Below are 22,602 nucleotides of genomic sequence, written 5' to 3' on the forward strand. Positions count from 1 at the left end.
GGTGACTGGAAGCTCTGCCTGCACATGGGGCTTACTGGCTGTGGGCTTCTCGGTAGGGTGAGGTGGAAAGGTCCTGGCTGTTGTGCTGGGTTATCCCCAGATGTCAGCGTGAGTATGCTCTCCCCCTCCACATGCGGGGCTATTCACCTCCACCGGAGGATTGTCCTCCAGCTCCCTGCCTGCAGGTGCTAGGCTGTATACACTGGGGCAGCAGGGTAGGTAAAGGCAGCTGGGAGAGGAGTCTTACCGCTCAATTTGTAGGTGTCTCAGCTCACCCACCGCTTTTAGTTCCTGGCCTTATTGCCACCTTCCCTTGTACCCGAGTCCCCTGAGCTTGGAAACTACCTGGTTCATTTTTTGACAGGGTCACCCTGCCATCCGCACTAGGTCACCTGGCAGCAAGGAGAGAGGAAGGTGATCTAATTACTTTTTTTTTTTTTAATGTTTATTTATTTATTTTGAGAGAGAGAGAGCGTGCGCGTGCGTGAGCTGGGGAAGAGCCGAGAGAGATGGAAGAGAGAGAATCCCAAGCAGGCTCCCCGCTGTCAGCACCGAGCCCGACATGGGGCTCGATCGCACGAACCAGAAGGTCATGACCTGAGCCAAAATCAAGAGTCCGATGCTTAACCGACTGACTCACCCAGGCGCCCCTGATTATTTCTATAAACGCATCCAGTACTCTTGTGTCCAGTCCCGTGCCTCACGCTCGTTCCAGCGTCTCCGGGCATCGCCAGGGCCTGATTTCTTGCGAGGTTTGCAGGGGCAGGTCTGCTTGCTCCCTCCTGGTGTTTCCCTCTGCTCTGCCACGTCCGTTTCTCCTCTTTCATCAATCCCCTTCCCCCAAATGACTTTTCTCTCATCCCTTGAGTCTCCTTTCTCTCTTGGGAACTTTATATGACTTTATAACTCGTTCTCACTTTGAGTTTGCTTGGAGTAAACCTGAATTCGTGCATGTTTTCAACCCACCGTCTCTTTTTAAAATGCTGCTTTCTCTTTTTAAATCACCATAGAACAAGTTGGGAGACACAGCTTTGCACGCCGCTGCCTGGAAAGGTTATGCAGATATTGTCCACTTGCTTCTGGAAAAAGGTAAAGCGTGTGCCCCATCTGTCTGGCCTTTGCTCACCCTGGAAAAACAGGCTGTGTTCAATTACGTTATTTGAAATAGTAGGAAGAATCATAGGCTCCGTATTTTGAAACTGGGATTTTAACCTCTACTCTGTCTGTATCACAGAGTTGTTAACAATAAGACGAAATTACAGTAGTGAGGTGATTCGTGTTAAATTTTTAGTTTTACGTTAAAAGCTTGGTAAGCTTTAAAACTACATATATTACTTTTCGTAGGAGTTTGTTGTATATTTCTGCGGGATTAAAGGGTCCTTGGAGAAAGGCGTGTGTATGTGCACCCGTGCAGAGAAGATGCTGTGTCAGAAAGCTGTAGGGGAAAGGTGCTGAGGCCCCTGTTCACAAGGGAAGTCCTGACAGATAAGAAAGATGCTGTGGCTATAAGGTCCTGCTTTGATCTGAGCAGGTGCTACAAGTACGGAGAAGATGAAGATACCTCGATTCCCTATTTTTATACAAGAGGGGACAGTGAAATTATGAACTGACCATCCATCCATCCATCCATCTGTCACATAAATATTAATCCTTACAGAGGGCCAGGCATATCTCCCGTCCTGCATCCTGGTCCAGAAGCTATAATGTAAGATGCTTGAATCCCAAGGTGTCCTATGGATGCATGTTCATTAGGGATCCTCACAGCAATGCTGTGGGATATAGAGAGGACATGTCATTTATTTAAAGGACATTGGTGATGTACATCTCAGGTACAAAAGATCAGACAGCATGAGGTGCCCCCTAAGGGCTATGCTGAGAACTGGGCTGTCTGTGCTGGCTGCCACTAACCACACAGGCCCCTGAGCCCATGAAATGAGCATGGTCTGGACCAAGATGTACTGTAAGTGTAACAGGCACATCAAATTTCAAAGACTTAGGGAAAAAAAAAAAAAGACGTAAAGTATCGCAATAACTTTTATATCGGTTATATGATACAGAGGTAACATTTTGGATCTGCTGTGTTAAATAAGATATGTCATTAAAACGATTTCCACCTTTTGAAAATGTGGCCGCTAGAAAATTTAAAATGACACATGTGGCTCACATCGTATTTCTCTTGGGTAGCACTCGTTGAGAGGGACCCAGGAAATGGTCATTTCTTCTCTTGCCTTGCTGGCTCCGAACATTTCCTGTCCTGAAAGAAATCATGTATATGGGTTCTAAAGTGCAATTTAACATAAGATATGATCAGTCACAGAGCTCTTAACCCTCCGGAATTTTTCCCCGTGGCCCAATGAGCGAATGAGGTTTCTATAGACCCTTAGCTGTGGGCAGATCTAAGTCTCATGAGAGAGATTTTTAGACACGGTCGCCATATTCCTAATTAAACAAACCATGCTTTCTTGACTCAGTATTTTTGTCCCTTTGAGTTTCATTACACTTATTTTTTTGTTTCCTGAAGAGGATGAGATTACAAGCAAAATGGCTCTCTCCTGTACTGTGGCAGAAAGTATAAATTGGTAAAGCCTTCTTGGACAGCAATCGGACAGTAGCTAGCAGAATTAAAAATATACATAGCCTTATATCCCAGCATCACTTCTGGGAAGCCATACTTCAGAAAGCTGGTGTTCAGGGAGATTTACAGCAATATTGTTTGTGGTAAAGGAACAGCCTAAGTGTCCCTCGATAGGGGAAGAGGAGAGTTATTAAATAAATATTGGGATGCCCACAAAATTGAATACTTACAAATGTTTACATGGATTGAGCTATGTGTACTACTGAGGAATGAGTACCATCATATATTGCTAAGTAAAAAAAATCAAGTTACAGACTGTTATATGTGGTGTGATTTTACACATATATGCGTAGATGTCTGTGAGTGTATTCCTGCACCCGAGGGAGGTGAGGACTGATACCCACTTGCTGGGAATGGATTCCCCCAGACAAACTGGAAGATGGGGCAGGGAGGGGTTAGTCAGGGGACGAAACGGGACGTATGCTTTTGTTCAGCACACTTCTGCATTGGTGAAGCTTTGGCAACGAAAATATACCCACGAATTCTGATGTAATTTTTATCACCACGAAGACCCGGACAAAACGCAAGTAGAAGATGTGCTTTGGGGACAATGGATTGCCTCTAGGTTTTATGGTGTTACCCTCCTGCTAATTTGCACAAGAGTATACTTGGCAGATATGAAATACTAATCCCGGCAGGCACCACCCACACGGGCTTCTCTCAAGAAGCAAAGGGTATGTTAAACTAATCTCTAAAAACTCGTGCCAAGACATATTGGAGTCCAACTGACTCAGGAGGTACCTCGGGGATAGTGAAGTCCCCCCTGAAAAGTCACATGCAGCAGTCTGAGGATTTGAAAGGAAAGGCTCTATTTTAATTGTGCCTAATTATCTGGGACGCAGCAGCAAGCGCCCTGATTTCAAGACGCCAAACGTGCTTTGACTGTTTTGAAAAAGCTTACTTCAGGGCCAGAATGGTTGTCTAGTTAGTTTGGCCAAAAGTGATCCGTCTCGGTGGGGAGAAGAATGTGTAGTCCGCTGCTACAGATTCTTCAAAAACACCTGACTTGCTTTTCTTGTGTTGGGGAAGGTGCAAGAACAGACTTGAGAAACAATGAGAAGAAGCTGGCCCTGGACATGGCCACCAATGCGGCCTGTGCGTCTCTCCTGAAAAAGAAACAGGGAACAGGTATTTGCCTTCGATCCTTCTTTCTCCTCTGACACCATCATGACTGAGATTTACCATCTTAGAATTGGGGAAATGTTTTCTCGGTAAACTCTTCATGTGGTTCTGAAGTCAGATTTTATATCCTGGGTCTCATTTGGAACGTGCAACATTGAAAAATGCCTTCATGCAAGCAAATCGAAGAGACTTTGGCCTTTTAGTATTTTTTGTGTGTTTCCTTTGTTCCTTGCAATCAGGTCGTAATCACTTGCTTTCCAGTAGAGCCCTTATCAGAGAACCATGGTTCCGGATATGGTTTTACAAGTGGTTGTCTCTAAATATTTATTTTTCAATTAAGCACTGAAGAGCTCCATGATTATATTTTATCTCTGTTTTAAACGAGAGTATCAGTAAACTATGATCAGAATTATTCCGGTCTTGATAACCAATTTGATGTTTGTTTACAGACCGTGGGGTGGTTTTTAAAGGTAAAGTTTAGGTATACATTCTTCGAGATAAAAATATCTATTGGCGTGGGAGATGGGGTTGGAAAAAAAAAGAAAGGTCCTTGTGGTTATTTTGAAAAGGTGCTAAAGAAAAGGTGTGAAACACGCTTGCATTGTTCATGATTACTATTCAGAGACTGGCTGTTTATTGGACTTCTCTGTACATAATGTACTGAATGCTTCCCCCTGAAAGAAATGCTGGGGGGCGGTGTGCCTTACCCCTCCTCATTTTCCTCTCCTGTCTCTCCCTTTTCGTTCACCATCAGCCTCCTGGCCCCTGAGGAACCCCGAGGGAGAAAAACGAAAAATACAAGATGTTTTGGCTGGAGGGGACATTCAATCTTTTTTTTCCCCCCTCACTTCTCAAGCCTTCCTCTACTTTTATCTCGTGTTTGGCACTTTCATGCCACTTTGGAGTATAAGCCAATGATCGATACATCTTGTCCACCGTTTTCTAGAATGGAACTAGTATAATGGAGAACTTGCTTTTCATGTCTTTAGTGAGCATTGGTACTCATCATTCCAACCCTTTTTAGTATTGCTTTTTAGAGTCTAAAGTTTAGCCTGGTCCATGTTGGTGGAGAGTCACCAAAACAACTTCTGAGACATTTCTAGTGTAGAGGCTGAGTACATTTTTGTTTCTACTTTAATCTGAGGACGTTGTCACCCTCCGAGCTTGTGGAGTGAGGTACTGGTTTGTTTTCCTATATGAATCACATTCCCATTTGTTTTGGAACCCTTGGAAAGCTTCTCTCTTCCTTAAGTCCCCTTTGTTTTATGAGAAGAGGTGGTGTTACCTTGTCCCATATCCCTGTTCCCGCGGAAGCAACAAAATACAGTCAGACCTCTGGTTTCCTGCTTTAGTTAATCAAAAATAGCAAACAGTCCTCCTTTCTTCATGACTTGCCAAGGGAGCTTCCCAGAATGATCCTCCTTGCCCATCACCAAATGCCCGTCATAGCCCTCCTCACGAGTCTGCTGTTCCTTTTGTTCTTTACTCCAGATCTGTCTTTGTTTCAGTTTCTTACTTCTTTTAACTTCAGTTCCGATGTAGTGTAAACCACTAAGCAGCTTGGGTTTCTTAATTATCTCAGCCGTGAATGCTCACTGGCAGAGCTGGTGTTTCTTTAAAGTAATTACTCATGCATAGATGGATCGAGGGTCTGCTAAGTGAGCGGGAAAGTATGTACCAGCTGCGTGGTGCTCCCCAGCTACATTTTGATTGACAAGTGTATATGCAGCCATGTAGGAGAGATGCTTTTACTTGGCACGGACCTCTTCCTTCCTGCTGCCTTGGTTGGGTCAGGAAGTAGGACTATGGCCCAACTTCCTTCTTCTGCCACTGACTTCCTGTTGTTCTATGGGTACCTTCAGAATGTCCTGACCGAGGAGTAAGGTTTCTTAGGAGCTGAAGGTTATCAGAGCCTCATGTACACTATGAGCTTGATCACGATAGGCAAGGAGAATGCCACGCTTGCTCAGACCCCAGAGAGCTGCACCCAGAAGCCTCCATCTGGGCACCCCGAGCTGGGAAGGCACATCTGCTCTTTTTCCCTCACCCTTCTGCAGTCTTTGTAGAACAGGGCTGGGAGGTAGGTCTCCTCTGCTCTGTTCACACTAAGTGTCTTTGGTCTACTTTCCTAAATGTGTAATGATTAGATAATGGACTCATCAATGAGGTAATCTTAGGGCTTGACACAGAGGCAAGAAATGAATTTTCATATTTCAGTTTTCACGTTACCTTTTTCTTTTCTTTTTTCTCGCTTCATTACCTCAATCGTCCAGTGAAAAGTCTGAATTTGTATTGTGATCTTAGTTGGAGTAAGAGTTGAATATTGGGCCATTTGGCTAATTGCCAGCATGAACTCTAGACTGGGAAAAGTATATTCTGATGTTGTTTTCCAGTTTTAAAAGCACATCTTGGATTTTTTTTTTTTTTTTAAGAGAGAGAGTGCACTAGCAGGGGAGAGGGGCAGAGGGAGAGAGAGCGAGAGAGACAGAAACTCTTAGGCAGCCTCCACACTCAGCATGAAGCTGACATGGGGCTCGATCCCACAACCCTGGGATCATGACCTGAGCCGAAATCAAGAGTCAGATTCTCAGTCGACTGGGCCACCTAGGCACCCCTCATCTTGGATTTTTTAATGAGAAAAAACAAGTCACATTTTGTAGTTACCATGAAGGGTAACTTTGGGACATGTGTGCAGGGCCGGGGTTCAGCCCCACCTTGAGGAGTCAACACTTTAAATTCTTTTTCCAGTTTTTACAAATTGGGGTATAATTTATATTAAGTAAAGTATATAAATCCTAAGTTTACATCTTGATTTTTTTTTTTTAAACTGTGCTTACACCTATTTGCCACAACCCGGATCAAGGTAGAGAACATTTTCCATACCCTGAAAACCCCTCCACGTCCTCCTCTTCTCTCACCACAGCCTAGTTTTGCCTGTGCTTGAACTTGATATAAATGGACTCAAACAGTATGTACTTTCTTGTGTCTGACTTCTTTTCACTTAATGCTATGCCTGTGAGATTTATCCAGGTTACTGTGTCTGTCTTTCCACCCTTTATGGTTTGTTTGTTTGACTGTCTGTCTTAAGTGCTAGTACTTGGTTTGGAATGTGCAAATTCAGGTCAGTGACATTGAGGAGAGATGGAAGTCAGCTAGGGGGAACGGGGAGGCATGGTAAGGAGTTACGTTACCATGATGGTCACGGCCCAAGATGGGCTATGAAGAGACGGAGCTCTCAGCACTTGGCCATGTGAGAAGATTCCAGAGAAACTGTGCCTGGGAGCAATCCGTAAAAGGAAGGAAGGAGAAGGAATTTATTTTCCTGGCTAGTTCCTGTCTCTTGATTTCCATTCAGTAAGAGTTTGCAGCATGGCGAGCCTTCTTCTCTTGCTAACAGGAGAAACGAGGTTGAAATAAAGCGCCGAGGTAACCGTTGGAGGCCTAAGACTACCTCAGTGGGCAACACGTAGGATTGTAGGAGCAAAGCAGAGTAGGAAAGAGCCTTGCTACGGTCTTTTTGTCTGTGGCTTAAGAAGACAAAAAGTCTACAGCCAGTCCTGAAGTTGTACGTGTACGTGGGATAGAACAAAGTATATTCCTCCCACGTCTCCAGAACTTCTCGTAAGGAGGATGGAGATGAATGCAGACAAGCTGGAGATTTCTAGTAGTTTGGAAGCTGGTGTGAAATTATTCAAGGCTGCCTCTGTTCTGTTTATATCCACTTCTTTGAATCCGAATCTTTCCTTCTCGTATAAGTTTCTACCTCCCTTGTACCAACTCTCCCTTGTCCCTTTCTTTTTTCTCTATAATGATTTTCCTAAATTTGTAAAGATAATGACTGAGCAAAGCTACATTATCACTAGCAGACCTAAAATTAATAATTCCTTCATATCTTCAAGTATCTTGTCACTGTCCAGATTCACCATTTTTTCCCATACAGTTTGTTTCTGCTTTGTTGGCTTACTTATCTGTTTCTTTATTTACAGTTTAAGTCAGGGTCTAAATAAGGTCAGGTTCTGATTGGTAGATACATCTCCTAAATCATTGTTTCCTTTCCTTCTCCTCTCCCCCTCTTCTTTTAGCCTGGCTATTTATTTATTAAAGAAGCAGGGTCAGTTTTCCTGAATTTCTCAGTCTAGGCATTGCATAAATGCATTCCCAGGGTGTTTGACATATTCCTCTTTCCTCTGTAGTCTTGTCACTTGGTGTTAGATCTAAAGGTTCCTCTGTATTTTTGTCATTTGGTGTTAGATCTAGAGGTTTGATTAGATTCTACATTTTATGTGTCTGTGAAAGGGTAGATGGAAGAATGCTTCATGAAGAAAGCTGTGTTCTTTCATCAGAGGCACGTATTACCTGTCTGTCACTCATCCTGTGATGTTAGCATTCATTGATGATCGTTGTCTAGATCCATTAGTTCACGAACAGTTGTGAAATGGCCATATTCTAGTTCTGTCACTCCTGTCTCAGTTATCAGCTGGAACATTCTATAAAAAAAATTGCCCTTCATCCATGGTCTGATGACTCCAAGGAATAGTTTGTGTAGTAGGAGAAGAATAAAGGCTTGATTTTCGTCCTTTATTTAGGAGTTTTCAAAATGATGTGCTGGTTCCTTCTCATTCTCCAGAGAGGACTAGTGGCTTCTCTGTGATGTACGTTGAAATATTTGCTGTGTTTCAATCCATTATATTTAGTATCCCTATTGATAGCTCCTCTTTGGCTAGTGGAGGCCTCTTCGGGTTGGATCATGAACCTTTGATGCTCTCTTTGACAACATCCTTGTTTTACGGTATGACAAGAGGTACGCTTTCTGCCCCAGACTTGGAATCAGTCATTTCTCCAATGAGCACGGGAAGATAGTATTTAGAGACCATGATAACATGCACTTGTTGAGCTCTGACGGCGGTTAGGCTCGCGTTTCAGTTTGCCCCCTGAAATTATACCCCGTGTAACCTATTGCTTATAGGCATTTAAATAGACAATCGAATAGGTGACCATTTAAAGATGAGATGTCTTCGTTTTGACCCCTGCTCAAGCTTGATGTCATGTATGGTAGGGTTCGGCTCTTTCTGTTTCAGATTTCTGTTGTTTTTTTTTTTTATTTCATTCTTTTACCTCTGAGCATACTTTATTTATCTGTGCTTTTTTAAAATTATTTTTTTTTTATTTATCCGTGCTTTTAGAGATGAAACCGAAGCTTCTGCGTTTTCATTCTGCTTCTTTTCCTTTTTTTTCCCCCCTCATTAGTTACCTTTCTACCCAGTGATCTTGCCTTCAAGTAAGGCTGCAGGCTGTCGACTGACCGAAGCCACATGTGGCACTTGTCATTGGGAGAGGGGGTTGGACGAGTGGAGGGGCGTCCGGTGTGTTCCGTGCCGGTCACGGCACACGTGGCTGGTTGCATTTTGTGCAAGGTAGATTAATGGTACCTGCGGCCTACGGGCTTTACTTTTCTGTGTGTCCAAGGAATGAGCGGACAGCTGCATTTGTCAGCCTCTGGGACAGCAGACACTGAACAGTCAGGCAGGAAAGCAAAAGTTGAAGAAGATCCTCAGGGGTAGTACAGTCCCCGGGCCTGAAGAAAGATTACGATCCCTTGAGGTATCAGGAGCTTTGAAAGTGCAAACCAAATGTGAGCAATCTGTAATTTTCCCGTTTTGCCTTCCCGCCATTCCTTTTAGATGCTGTTCGAACATTAAGCAATGCCGAGGAGTATCTTGATGACGAAGACTCAGATTAATTCCCTTCTGGAGCTTTGAGATCTAAAACTTGTGTTCCTTTTGCCATTCCAAAACCCTCGTCTTTGCCAGAAGAGTGTTGGTAACCGGTTTATGGTTTTTGGTTTTTTTTTGGTTTGGGTTTTTTTGTTTTTGTTTTTGTTTTTGTTTTTGTTTTTTGAAGTCTATATGAACATGGAAGTCTTGCACTGTGTTTGAGTAGAACATGTAAATGGGTAGGTTCTCACCTTCAGTTTGCCAATAAGTGACTGGATATTTTGCTGTATAAAGTACATTTTTGTTCACCAGAGTAGAACAAGAAGAGATTATTTCTATTTATCAAGCTAAAGGAATTTTAAGAATTTTTTTCTTTAAAAAAAAAAAGATCAGTTTTTTTGTGTTTTTTTTTTTTTGTTTGTTGTTTTAGTTAAAGTTCTTTACCTCAAGGTTTAAAATATTTTGAGTGGGTTTTTCAAGGGGAAAAATGCTTGTTATAGTAATGAACCAAAAGGCTTAACAGAAAATCGTCAGCTATTCTGACAAAAATAAACATTTGAAGAGACTGGATTCCTTTTGTTTGTTTTTTGTGGTATCACTCTTTGCTTTTTATATTTATGTTTAGGTGAAGGCTGATTTTATCTTTTAAGTTGTATTTTATATTTATTAGCACAAAGGAATCACAATAGCCAAATTTCTTTTCAGCTCTATATATTGGCTTTGATTAGAGTCCATAATCAATGAGAAGATATATTTATAATGAAATACATAATGTTAGTCATTGTTAGACTTTTAGTTTATCTCTGAGGTTACACTTAGTATGAAGAAATTCAGCAACTCCTTACAGTCTGCTGAAGGTCTGAAAGATGAAAAAAATTGATTTCCTTATCATACAGGACGCCATGGTTTTCTGTAATGGAGTAGCCAGGAGCCATGGAATTTTTTTTACTTTGATAGCATTTGTTTTCCCAGAGCATGGCTCGAGCTCATAAAAACTCAACCTCTTTTGCTAAAACATCAATTTATATGGCAGGAAGCCCTCTGTACTACTGAAAGACACTTGATTTGAGATTCTAATTTTGTATCAAGGTGGCGACGACATTAAGAATGACATGGCTGTTGGCATTTGCCTAGGTTCCAGGCCCCGGGTCCAGAAGTGTATTTTGCAAGAAGACTTTGATGCTAATTTCAAAAAAACACATTGGTGAAGAGAAGGAAATGTTTGAAAAAGGAAGTGGGTTAGCTCAGGAAATGAATAACTGCTACTGTGAGAGTTTTCTATCTGTGACTGTTTGGTTTTTTTCTCTCTGTGGGTGCCTTGAGAAAGAGTATCCTGAGAAGCCTGTTCGAGGTCTTTCTAATACCCCAACCAAATTTCAATAGAAAGAAATCTGTATAAGTAGTGAAAGCACAAAATCTGAAAATTAATGAAAAAGGTATTTTATCCTCAAAATAAATATGTTTACTAAATTTGAGTTAAGCAGTTGTATTTCTTCATAAGCATAAACTTGAAGATATGAAATCCTTGTTGAAATTACATCTGTTCCCCCAGAACCTTTAGGGGTTCCTTCTTTAAAATGGGGCTTGTCCGGCGGTGGGGGGATGGGGGCACCTGGCTGGCTCGGCCGGAGGAGTGTGCAACTCTTGATCTCAGGGTTGTGAGTTAGAGCCCCATGTTGGGTGTAGAGATTGCTTACAGATAAAATCTTTGAAATGAAATGATTAAAATAAAATACAGGGTTCGTGCCTTAACAAAAAGTTTTTGGAAATGTCTCATTTTTTGTTCTTGTATACTTTGGGCCTAGAGTAATTAGGATAGATGCCAGTTAAACACTTTTAATTTTTTAACATGGGCAGAGGTAATACAGTTTGCATGAATATAGATAATTTGGGGGGAACTGCTCTGTGCTTGATGTAGGCATACTATTTATGTATTGAAGGAAAAGAATAGTGAGTAGCTTCACTGTCATTGCTTTTAACATTATTGACCTTATAAAGATTTTAGAAAGTTGGCCAACCAGAGTTTTGTGGGGGTTCGGGTCGGACTTAGGTATATGCGATGAGTTTCTGGTGAAACAAAGAAGGACAATGCAGTTAGCTGTAGTTGAGACTTCATAAGAAAACATACTTTTCCTTCTTGTTTATTCAGCCTAGCCGATCTGAGCTTTTTCAGAGACTGTTTAATGCTGAACTCAGCAACAAAACTCAGTTCTGAGAACTTGTCACCACTCTGATTCTGTGCAGAGAAGAGCTTTGATTATGTTCTGGAAATGACTTTGGAGGTTTTGCTGTAACATGAGCTTTTTGACAGTCCCTGTGGCCTGACCTCCTCCCCAGCCTGTTGCACGCGTTAGATAGAGAATGTCTTCCAGCCCTTGGGTCCGTGAAGTGTATCAGCTTTAGGCCCAGTAGCCTCACGCAGAGAACGGTTTTTATCAATTTCCCATTTTAGTTTCCTTTCTGGGACTGGTCTGTGGCAAATTATCTGTTGTTGAGCTGCCATGCATTACATTTGTCAATTTCCGTATTTCTCTGGTGAGCCCTCCCCATTGTCTTATTTTTTTTCAATAGAGTGTCCGTGTTGTCACCCAAAAGGGAATAAATGTTAAGCAAAGCAGGAGTGATCTTATTTTTTCTTAATCTTAAAAACCCAATTGGAAACAATGCTGAAAATGAAATCTCAGGTAATTTTAGGTAGAAGAAAATAAAATTTGCCCATATGAGCTTTCTTCGTAAGTGTTCTTTATTGTGTGGAATTTCTGATTTACTGCTGTTTCTTCTTATCCTGAACCCTGTACTTCTCATTTTTGTGAATGATGATTTCTTTTCTGATAAGCTACATGGAGCCTAACATTTACGTCAGCCTTTCCCTGTTGGCTTTGATTTTGTGCTCGTTCTCCTGAATTTTATGCTGTATATACGTCTATAACAGTAATACATAGATAGCCATACATTGTCCAGCCAGACTTCAAAGTGCCTGATTACTGAAAGTTGAGGTTTTGGTGGGAGAAGTATTGCAAAAGATTCTATTCTCCCTATTTGAGCTGAAAACACAACTTTGGTGAAGTTTTCTGAAGTGAAGGAAAAAATCGCAGGCCACAAATTCATGGTTGCTTTCTCCTCATTTCTTAATAACAAGCCTTTACATCTGCCCGTCCCTTAAAATGACATAAAATTAAATAAAACTACCATTTATTAAATGCCTACCCTGCCGGTTTCTGTGCCAGGCAGTTTCGTAGACGTGATGTCATTTGATCTTTGCAGCAACCCCGGCAGTGAACATTAATGCCCCTGTCTTTACAGAAAAGCTGAGGTTTGAAGAAGCTAAGTAACTAGCTCAAGGTCACACTGCTTGAAGGTAGAAGTGCAGGTCTGGCTGACTCCTGAGCTAATGCACCTGCAGCCTATTGCATCTGGCAGATGATGCCATTCATAGTTGGCCAGAAAAATAATGCAGAAACAGACCAGTCCCTTGATGTTACATCAAGCCCTGGATGTCACATCTAATGAATTCAGCATATCTGCTAATTTACCTAAATGTGTTATTTAAACCAACCCTAAGTGCTTTTTTAAAAAAATGTTTATTTTTGAGGGGTGCCTGGGTGGCTCAGTCGGTTGAGTGTCCGACTTCAGCTCGGGTCATGATTTCACAGTCCGTGAGTTCGAGCCCCGCGTCGGGCTCTGTGCTGACAGCTCAGAGCCTGGAGCCTGCTTCGGATTCTGTGTCTCCCTCTCTCTCTGCCCCTCCCCTGCTCATGCTCTGTCTCTGTCTCAAAAATAAATAAAAACATTAAAAAAATTTTTTTTAAATACAAAAAATAAATTTAAAAATGTTTACTTTTGAGAGCGAGCAAGAGGAGGGGAGGGGCAGAGTGAGAGGGAGACACAGAATCCGAAGCAGGCTCCAGGCTCTGTCTGACCTGTCAGCACAGAGCCCGATGCAGGGCTCAAACTCAGGAACCATGAGATCATGACCTAAACCAAAGTCGGATGCTCAACCAACTGACCCACCCAGGTGCCCCAACTATCTTTATGATTTTTTGACTACTCATATAGTACCTTACACAACTGCAATCATACAGTACTTGTCTTTTTTATGATTGGCTTATTTGTAGAAATGTCTTTTTTTTTCTAGTTTATTTTGAGAGAGAGAGAGAGCAGGGGAAGGGCAGAGAGAGAGGGAGAGAGCTGTCAGCACAGAGCCTGACATGGGGCTCCATCCTACGAACCGTGAGATCAGGACCTGAGCTGAAACCAAGAGTCAGATGCTCAACCGACTGAGCCACCCAGGCGCTCCCCACTTTTTTTTTTAATAAAAAATTTTCCCTTTGCTCCCCTCAGAAAACTTTTGGCAATACTTTTTAATTCCTAGTACCCTGAAGAAGTATTCAATGAACAAGTTTCCAAATTTTCCTATCGATGCACACACTATAAAGAAATGCCAAAGAAGGAAAGCCTCAATTAACAGGTAATCACCTTGCTCTCAGCTTGCACTGCTCACTTCGATGTTTCCCTCAGTCGGTCCGAGAGCTCCTCGCATATTTCCTTGTAACCATAAAAGAAACGTGTGCCTGGGAAGGGTCAGAGGATGTTTTCTTACCCAAGTCTGGGAGCTTGCCATGGACATGCGGGTCACCTCCCACTTTCTAGGCAGTTCTGCTCTTGCCTTCTGCCAGCGGCCATCTGCTTGGGGCTCCCGTGAGGCCCAGCCTTCTCCAGACTACACTTGTACTACTGCCAACAGGGGGCTGGAGTGATGTCAGGTTCCTGGCGGTGGCTGAAAACGAAAACTGAAGAAATCCGAAGCATGAGTTCGAAAGCCCGAGAGGCAGTAGGAAGGAAAGTGGAAGAAGAGACAACGAGGAAAGAGGACGCACAGCAAAGGAGAAAGGATGACCTTTTCTAAGTTGCAGTTCTGATATGAAATCTCAAGAACGCTTCAAGAAGTGGCTAAGAGTACAGACTTCGAGGTGGACCTCTCTGGATTCAAGTTTGGCTCTGCCGCTCCTTGCTGAGGGACCTTGGACAGATTACCTAAAACATTCACGTTCATTAGCTGCAACTGGGCTAAGTGAAAGTACCTGTGTCTGAAGTTAGGATTAAACTAGGTGATCGTGTAACGACTGGAGGTAGTGCCTGGCAGAGTGATTGCTTAATAAATGTTGGCTATTCCCATAAACGTGAAGGAAGAAGTTTTCATTAAATAAATGTGTGTGTGTGTGTGAAGGATGGATCACACGTGTTTTTCAAAGACATGGCCATCGTGGGATTTCCTAAAATACTTTAAAAATGAGTACACGACAGTGGTGTTTCCTTCCTGTCGTTTATGTATGCTTTCATCTGGTAGAGCATTTTTCAATATGAATTTACTTATTGAGAGTTGTAAGGAAGAGGTATATAACTCAAAAAGACCTGGATATTATTATTGTTATTATTAATTCACGGGTCAAGTGGAAGAATGTCTGCCACCATTTTGGTTTTACGTGTTTTGAGGGGCTCGGGAGACCATGGGTCCAATATTTGGTATGTGATGACTTCCAATCGGAAGGGTATTTGGTATTACCATCTTGCTCTTACACATCTTCAAGATAGAAACAATCCGTCTTTTCAAACGGATAAACTTTGCAACTTCATATGGTTCCCCTATAAAGTCTAAGCCGTGAGAATTTGATCTCCCAGTGTCAATGACACGAGGGTCTAAGACATTAGAAGTTAAGTATCATATAATCCTTACTAACTTTGAGCAAGAAGGCTATAGAGGAAGAATTGAATTGGGTATTTCATTTCCCATTCCAGAAGGGGACTTCTTGGGGCTACATGAAAATGTCTTCTTATAAATGAGGACGAAGTCTAAGATGCAGAGGTGAGGCCTGTTGGGGCACAGGTTGGTGTTAAGAATTAGCCAAAATTCACTCATCGACTGACTAGAAATTGCTTCAGAGAAATCCACAGCTCTGAAGAGCCCTTAGGTAAAGAAGATGCACCACGTGGCCTGCAGCCCTTGCCCTGTCATTTCTGAGCCCTGTGACGTTGGCTGGGCTCTTTGTCCCCTTGAGGCACCAGTAATGAGGATCAAGTGCCATTGGCTTGTGTGAATTCAAAGTGGCATTGCTGGATCAATTTTTTAGAGGACCTCCATCAAGGACCTTTCCTGAGACCTCAGGTTACAGTATAACCCTTTCGAGCATGTGCAGCAGGACACATGAAGAACCCCCCACCCTTAATCTCAGAACTGGGCTTCAGATAGCGAACCTCAGGATGGAAGAATACTTGGGGCTCTTCTCCTTTGTACCAGCTGAGTATATGAATGTGAGATGTGGTACAGCGGGAGGTTTTCACTGTATCTTTACATCGGTGTTCGTCAGTGCTGTGGGTATTGCTCTTCTATGAGTCATCAGCTTTTCATTAATTGTGTTTTTTTTTTTTTAAAGATGTTTTTAAAAATGTTTTTTAATTTATTTTGAGAGAGAGGGAGTGAGCATGTGTGAGCAGGGGCGGAGCAAAGAGAGAGAGGGAGAGAGAGAGAATCCCAAGCACGCTCCGTACTGTCGGTGCAGAGCCTGACGTGGGGCTCAATCCCACCAACTGTGAGGTCATGATCTGAGCCGAAATCAAGAGTTGGACACTTAGCCGGCTGAGCCACCCAGGCGCCCCAGCTTTTCATTAGTGTTTAACCTTTGGGTCATCACTTACGGGCACTGTATTAATTTGTGAATGCCTTGCTTCTCCCTCTTAAAATTGGAAATTGTGCCTTATCTCTCCCTTGTTCCATTTTTCAGTATTAGCGACTGTTATGTGAATTCATTAATTACTCCTGCTGCTACTACTTGTAATTATTAAGCATTTATTCCCCACTAGGAGATTTCAGCAAGAACACTGTAACTGCTAATGTAAGACTTGTTCTTTTTTTTTTTTTTTAAGTTTATTTGTGTTGGGGGGGGGAGAGGAAGAGAGAGAGAGAGAGAGAGAGAGAGAGAGAGAATCCCAAGTGCTCTGTGCTGTCAGCCCAGAGCCCAACACAGGGCTCAAACTCACAAACCATGAGATCATGACCTGAGCTGAAACCAAGAGTTGGACGCTTAACCGACTGAGCCACCCAGGGACCCCTATAAGACTTGTTCTTAATTTTGTCCTTGAACAGTGCTTCGGTATTATTTATTCAGTCCAATGTCTGGCCCCTCTCCCTCTTTTTAAATAGATGGAGCCTGGTGTCCAGAAGTGACTTCCTATTGGAAACACAGCAAGGTCATGACATAACTGATCGCTGATGAGGAATCAAATAGAGGGGATTTGAGATCGTTGCCATGCGTATTTTCTTTCTAGATCGTGTGGCTTTGTGAGAGATTGTTTTCTCACAGTACACATGCTTTACTTCAGTGGATTTTCCAGGTCCTGTGTATTCAGCCATCTCTCTCTTGCCCCTTTTTTTCCCTTCAATTACATTTGAACCACACACACAGGAAATGGGAAGGGTCTGATCAAATCAACTCATTTTGTTGTTTACTTTTATCTCCTGATAAAAGGTTAATATGGGGAGAAATTGAAATGCGAGCCAAAATAAAATTTGAAATGATTGAGTTTATTATCCCTGTTTTGTGGCTGGCCTCTATGAGCTGTCCTAGACACAAAAGGAGTCGAAATTCTTATGTCCTAATTTTTATGGTGTCTGAGTCATTACAATAACAAGACGACTTGTGCTGTGGAGTATGTTCAGTCGTAGGCTATCAGTGTTCCTGTGCTTTCTCTCTGTTTCGTCCATCAGCAAGGAATATCGCCGGACGTTTAGCAAATATTTATTAACATTTGTATGTTGAAAGTGCTTTCTCTTTAATTGAAGAAAAATCACGAAATTTGTTGACTGGTTTTACTTAGTACGAGCCTAGCAGCCTTGTCATTTAGATTCACTGATGAGTCCTAAGAATGAAAACGTGGTAAATAGGTGATGTGTCAGTAAGCCCTTGTGGCTGAGGTGTTTTCCTTTGAACCAAGAGCCCTGTAAACCTGGTAATGACTTCAGAGAATAAGAATAGAAGGCTGGTTTCATTTCTTTTCTCACTGATGTGCCTTGCTTGTTTTAATGGTTTGCATATATTTTTTATTACAGTGTTAATGATGATTTCACATATATTCATACCAATGGGAAAAATCTCACTGTGTTCAAATTAGTTGACAGGCCTCCTCTGTTGCATACGTTTGTGGTTTAAGACTGAGACTATAGCAATATACATTTAGTACTACCAAATTTCCTTTTTACTACAAGCCATACAGCAAACTTTATTCTCCGTATGTCATTTTTATTTCTCTTTCAACATAATTTCTTTACTGTGAGGAAAACCACTGATTCTCATTTTTAAAGACTTCTTCAGTCATATGTTATTTTCTTATTCTCTATTTTTGTAAAATCTATAATTTTTTCCTCATCTCCATAGCCAATAAGGAGTTCTTAATTGCAATTTCAGAGGTTGTCTATTATTTGATCTTTCAAAAATTGGATTACATCATGCTGTTGCTTGAAATACCTTTAAGGTTTTTGTTTGTTTTATTTATTTTTGAGAGAGAAAGTGAGAGAGAGAGAGAGAGATGAGTGGAGGAGGGGCAATGACAGAGGGGGACAAAGGATCTGAAGACGGCTCTGCGCTAACAGCAGTCAGCCCGATGTGGGTCTTGAACTCATGGACTGTGAGACATGGCCTGAGCTGAAGTCAGTCACTTAACTGACTCAGCCATCTAGGTGCCCCAGATGTTTTCTTTTTGAAGCCTGTTCAAGCTTGATTTAACATATGGTAGGGGTTGGCTTCTTTTGTTTTTCTTTTTTGAAATATTTATTTTTTGAGAGAGAAAGAGACAGAGCGTGAGTGGGGGAGGGGCAGAGAGGGGGGAGACACAGAATTGGAAGCAGGCTCCAGGCTCCGAGCTGTCAGCACAGAGCCTGATGCAGGGATTGAACTCACAAATGGTGACATCATGACCTGAGCTAAAGTCAAATGCTCAACCGACTGAGCCACCCAGGAGCCCCACTTTTGAGGGTTTTTTTTTGAGATAGAGTACCTATGAGCAGGGAGAGGGGCAGAAGGAGAAAGAGAGAGAGAACCACAAGCAGGTTCCATGCTCAACACAGAGCCCAATGCAGGGCTTGATCCCACAAACCGTGAGATCATGACCTGAGCTGAAATCAAGAGCTGGGGGGTGCCTGGGTGGCTCAGTGGGTTAAGCCTCTGACTTTGGTTTAGGTCATGATCTCACGGTTCACAAGTTCAAGCCCTGCATTGGGCTTTTTGGTGTCAGTGCTGAGTCTGCTTCAGATCCTCTGTCCCCCTCTCAACCTGCCCCTCCCTCCTTCACTCGCACACAAGCATATACTCTCTCTCTCTCAAAAATAAATAAACATTAAAGAAAAAAAGACCCAGAGGGGAAAAAAAAAACGAAAAGAAATCAAGGGTCAGACACTTAACCAACTGAGCCATCCAGGCACCCCTACTGTGAAAAGTGAGAAGATTCATTTTCAGAAATACCAAATAAAAGCTGTGCTGTCTGTTTAATAGGTTTACAACCTCTTGGAAGTATGTATGAAACCCACCTCCCCCCCCACACACACACACACAATGGACCCCCAAGCCCTTAGACATTTCACTTCCTGGTTCTTCTTCCCCTCTCCATTTCACAGGCTTATTTTCACAGGCTTTGCAATGAGTGTGTGCCAAAGAACTGAAGTCTCTGTGTCCCCTCAAGGAATGTGCTTTTTGCCTTACGTGGACGTAGACGACTTCTGGGCAAGACTGTAACCTCTGTGGTGCTCAGCCAATGAGGAATCAGGGGAGGGACTTGCACACTAGGAGATAAATTGTCTGCTGTAACCACCCCGAGTGTTCTTGTCCATCAGACACCCGCTCTTGCAAGAACATTGACTAAAGCCTTGCTTCACTGTGCTCCCAGCCCCCGTGTCCCTCCGTTGATTGGGTCAGTGGGCTTATTTCTTACATCTACCTTTAAGTTTTTTTAATTTTTTTTTAATGTTTATTTTTGAGAGAGAGAGAGAGACAGAGTGCAACTGGGGGAGGCGCAGAGAGAGAGAGAGGGAGACACAGAACCTGAAGCAGGTTCCAGGCCCTGAGCTGTCAGCACAGAGTCCGACGTGGGGCTTGAACTCACGAACCACGAGATCATGACCTGAGCCCAAGTCTTAACTGATCGAGCCATCCAGGCACCCCTAAGTTTTTAGTTAAAGTTAGAATGGCCTGGGGCACCTGCTGGCTCAGTCAGTTAAGCATCTGATTTTGGCTCAGGTCATGATCTTGCCATTCGTGAGTTCGAGCCCCACATCTGACTCTGTATTGACACCTCAGGGCCTGGGGCCTTCTTCGGATTCTGTGTCTCCCTCTCTCTCTACCCCTCCCCCGCTCATGCTCTGTCTCTCTCTCAAAAATAAATAAACATTGAAAAAAAAATTTTTTTAAGTCAGAATGGCTTATTCTCAAATAGTATTTAATTGCCCTGCATGTATTTTTAAGGAAAGAAAAATTGGTTTTAGTTATAAATATTGCTAAAGCAAATTAATATTTAAATGCCGTTGTTGGACAAGAATTAAAACAATCAACAAATTTACATTTCCTTAGAACTTTGCCTCCAGATGTGCGCTTGATTTTCGTCCCAGTTCCTGCATCCCTTTCATCCATTTTGCAACCCAGTCTTATTAATGCATCCTAACTGCGAAGTCATGTCTCTCAAACCTGTGCTTTCCCCTCCATTTTCACTACGGCTGCCTGGATCCCTAAGGAGGGAGCTCGTGTCCCTGTCTTGGGGGACTCTTATCTGTGCAGAGGTTGCATAGATCTATGCAGAGATAGCATTACAATTAGGAAGAGCCACGGTAGTAGCAAGGAAGATGAACATATGCTCCATATTTGTATGTAAGGCAAAAACAAAAAAAAAACAACCCTTAATTGTTGGTAATAAAATGAAGAAGTGGACCAAGCGTGGTCTCCGTGGCACCCAGCAGGGGTGGGTCCCACTGCCCGCAAAGGCCTTGCTGGGCCTGATAGCCAGCACCCCAGCCAAGGCTCTCCCCAGATTCCTTATCTTTTAACTAGGCACACTTTCTGTCCTTAGGCACTTCTGTCCCATTCCTTCCTGCACACTATTGACGTAATGCATCTAAATGATCATCTGCCTTCTCTTGCCCTTGAAAGTGTGATCTAGTACAATCTCTGCTCGGAAGCATTTTCTGTTAAGCTGGAAATGATCTCTTTCTCCTTTCATTTTCTAACAGTTGGGTTTTTTTTTTCATTTTATTTATTTTAAAATATTTTTTAAGTTTTTATTTATTTTGAGAGACACAGAGACAGTGTGTGGGCGGGAGGGGCAGAGAGAGAGCATCTCAAGCAGGCTCCACGTTCAGTGCAGAGCCCCACGTGGGGCTCAATCCCACAATGCTGGGATTGTGACCTGAGCCGAGATCAAGAGTCAGATGCTTACCTGACTGAGCCACCCAGGTGCCCCTTCTCTGTAAAGTTCTATGGCTTTTAACACATGTATAAAGTTTATAACCACCACCATAATCAGGATACAGAGCAGTTCTGGCACCCCAGATAACTGGGCTGCTAGCCCTTTATGATCATGCCCTCTCCTTTCCCATCCCCTGTCAATAACTGATCTGTTCCTCATCCCTCTACTTTTGTCTTTTCCAGAATGTCCTATAAATGGAGTCATAAACTGTGTAATCTTTTGAGACCGACCTCTTTCACTCGGGGTAATGCCTTTGAGATTAACCAGGTTTGGTTGCTAGCATTGCATTCTGTGAACATAACACAAATTTGTTGCTGAACGTTTGGGTTGTTTCCAGTTTGGGGCAATTATGAAAAGCTATAAACATTTACGTAGAGGTTTCGTAATTCCTTTTTTAATCAAAAAAAGGTTTTTTTTAATGGAGAGCAAATCAGGTTTCCCTTTATTTCCGTTTTTGCTAGGGGATGTGGTGGCAGGAATGGTGCAGGTGCCTGGATTGTAATCTCCCACCTCTGTGCCGGTGTTTTCTTGCGCCTGTGATTTCCCTGCCTGTCTTTCAGATGTACGTGGTTTTCTTTTTTTGTTGTTTGACCCCCTTCCCTGGGAATTGCTGTAGAAGCCTTCATTTCCTCGGCAACACAGCTAAGGCGCGGGTGGGCGGGATCTCTGCTGCAGCCTAGCTGATAACCGAGCTGCAATTCTAAATCCGTGATGTTCTGCAATTGAACAGTGGGCTGAACAAGGGCCACCGCTTGGCAGGCACTGGAAGGGGGACGCCCTCGGGCATGAGGCGCGGCTGGGGGCAGGAGCCACGGAGCGGACCCCGCCCTCTCTGGCCACCTCTGCACAGCCCAGCTAAGCCGATAGAGATCCGGTCAAAGGGGTCCCGCTTCACCAGGCAGCTGTTTGTTTAGCGCCTGGAAGACAATGTCGCCCCACGATCGGTGGGGCCGATCTGGCCCCGCCGCTCTGCCGTCTTGCCTCAGCAGCACTGAGCATCCCTGTTGCTGCGACATTTCCAACTGCCAGCCTCCCGGCTGCCGGCTTCCTTCTGGCCCCCACCGCCCAACCCCCTCCTCCCCACCACCCCCAACCCCCAGGCCTCCGGACCCAGCGCCATCCACCTCCTAAGTGCTTTTCGAAACTGGTGAATAAATGGTCAGCACGGTTTCAACCACTTGGTCTTATGGACTGCCATAGGTAAGCAAAATTTGTGACGGGCCTCATGAGAGGCTAAAAAAAACCCACAACCTTTTTCTCTACTGTCCACATATCTGACACCGATGTGTGGAATTTACACATGTAATAACTCCCCCGGTCTCTGGACACCAACTGGGTGTGTCTATGTCAATTCAGTTCTGACACTGTCCACCTGGACTCAGTGCCAAGCCCACAGATTAAAGTCTCGGTCCTTCGAGACTGTCCCCCACCCCCTTCAGATGCCTGTCACAAGCCCAGGTTGTCACCTGTGCTTCTGACCGGCTGGTCATAAATCGGATGTGCCCGTGAACCCCTTCTCAAGACTGGTAAGGTGTTGGAATGGCTCACAGAACTCAGGAGTAACAGTTTACTAGTTTCACCGCCACATGGAAGACATGCATAGGGCAAGGTATGGGGTAAGGGTGAGTG

At 43.2% G+C, this 22,602-nt stretch overlaps 1 protein-coding gene across 1 annotated transcript in view; it reads left to right on the forward strand.

Moving 5' to 3' along the window:
• The window catches only part of OSTF1 (osteoclast stimulating factor 1), a 56,595-nt gene extending 46,554 nt beyond the window's left edge, over positions 1-10,041 (forward strand). Inside the window, exons 8-10 of the mRNA XM_007077503.2 lie at positions 1,011-1,089; positions 3,665-3,763; positions 9,439-10,041. Coding sequence (XP_007077565.1) covers positions 1,011-1,089; positions 3,665-3,763; positions 9,439-9,497 — 237 coding nt within the window. The 3' untranslated portion in view covers positions 9,498-10,041. The remainder of the gene's footprint in view (positions 1-1,010; positions 1,090-3,664; positions 3,764-9,438) is intronic.
• The last annotated feature ends 12,561 nt before the right edge of the window (positions 10,042-22,602 follow it).

Source organism: Panthera tigris, chromosome D4, assembly GCF_018350195.1.
Source record: "Panthera tigris isolate Pti1 chromosome D4, P.tigris_Pti1_mat1.1, whole genome shotgun sequence".
NCBI classification, from domain to species: Eukaryota; Metazoa; Chordata; class Mammalia; order Carnivora; family Felidae; genus Panthera; species Panthera tigris.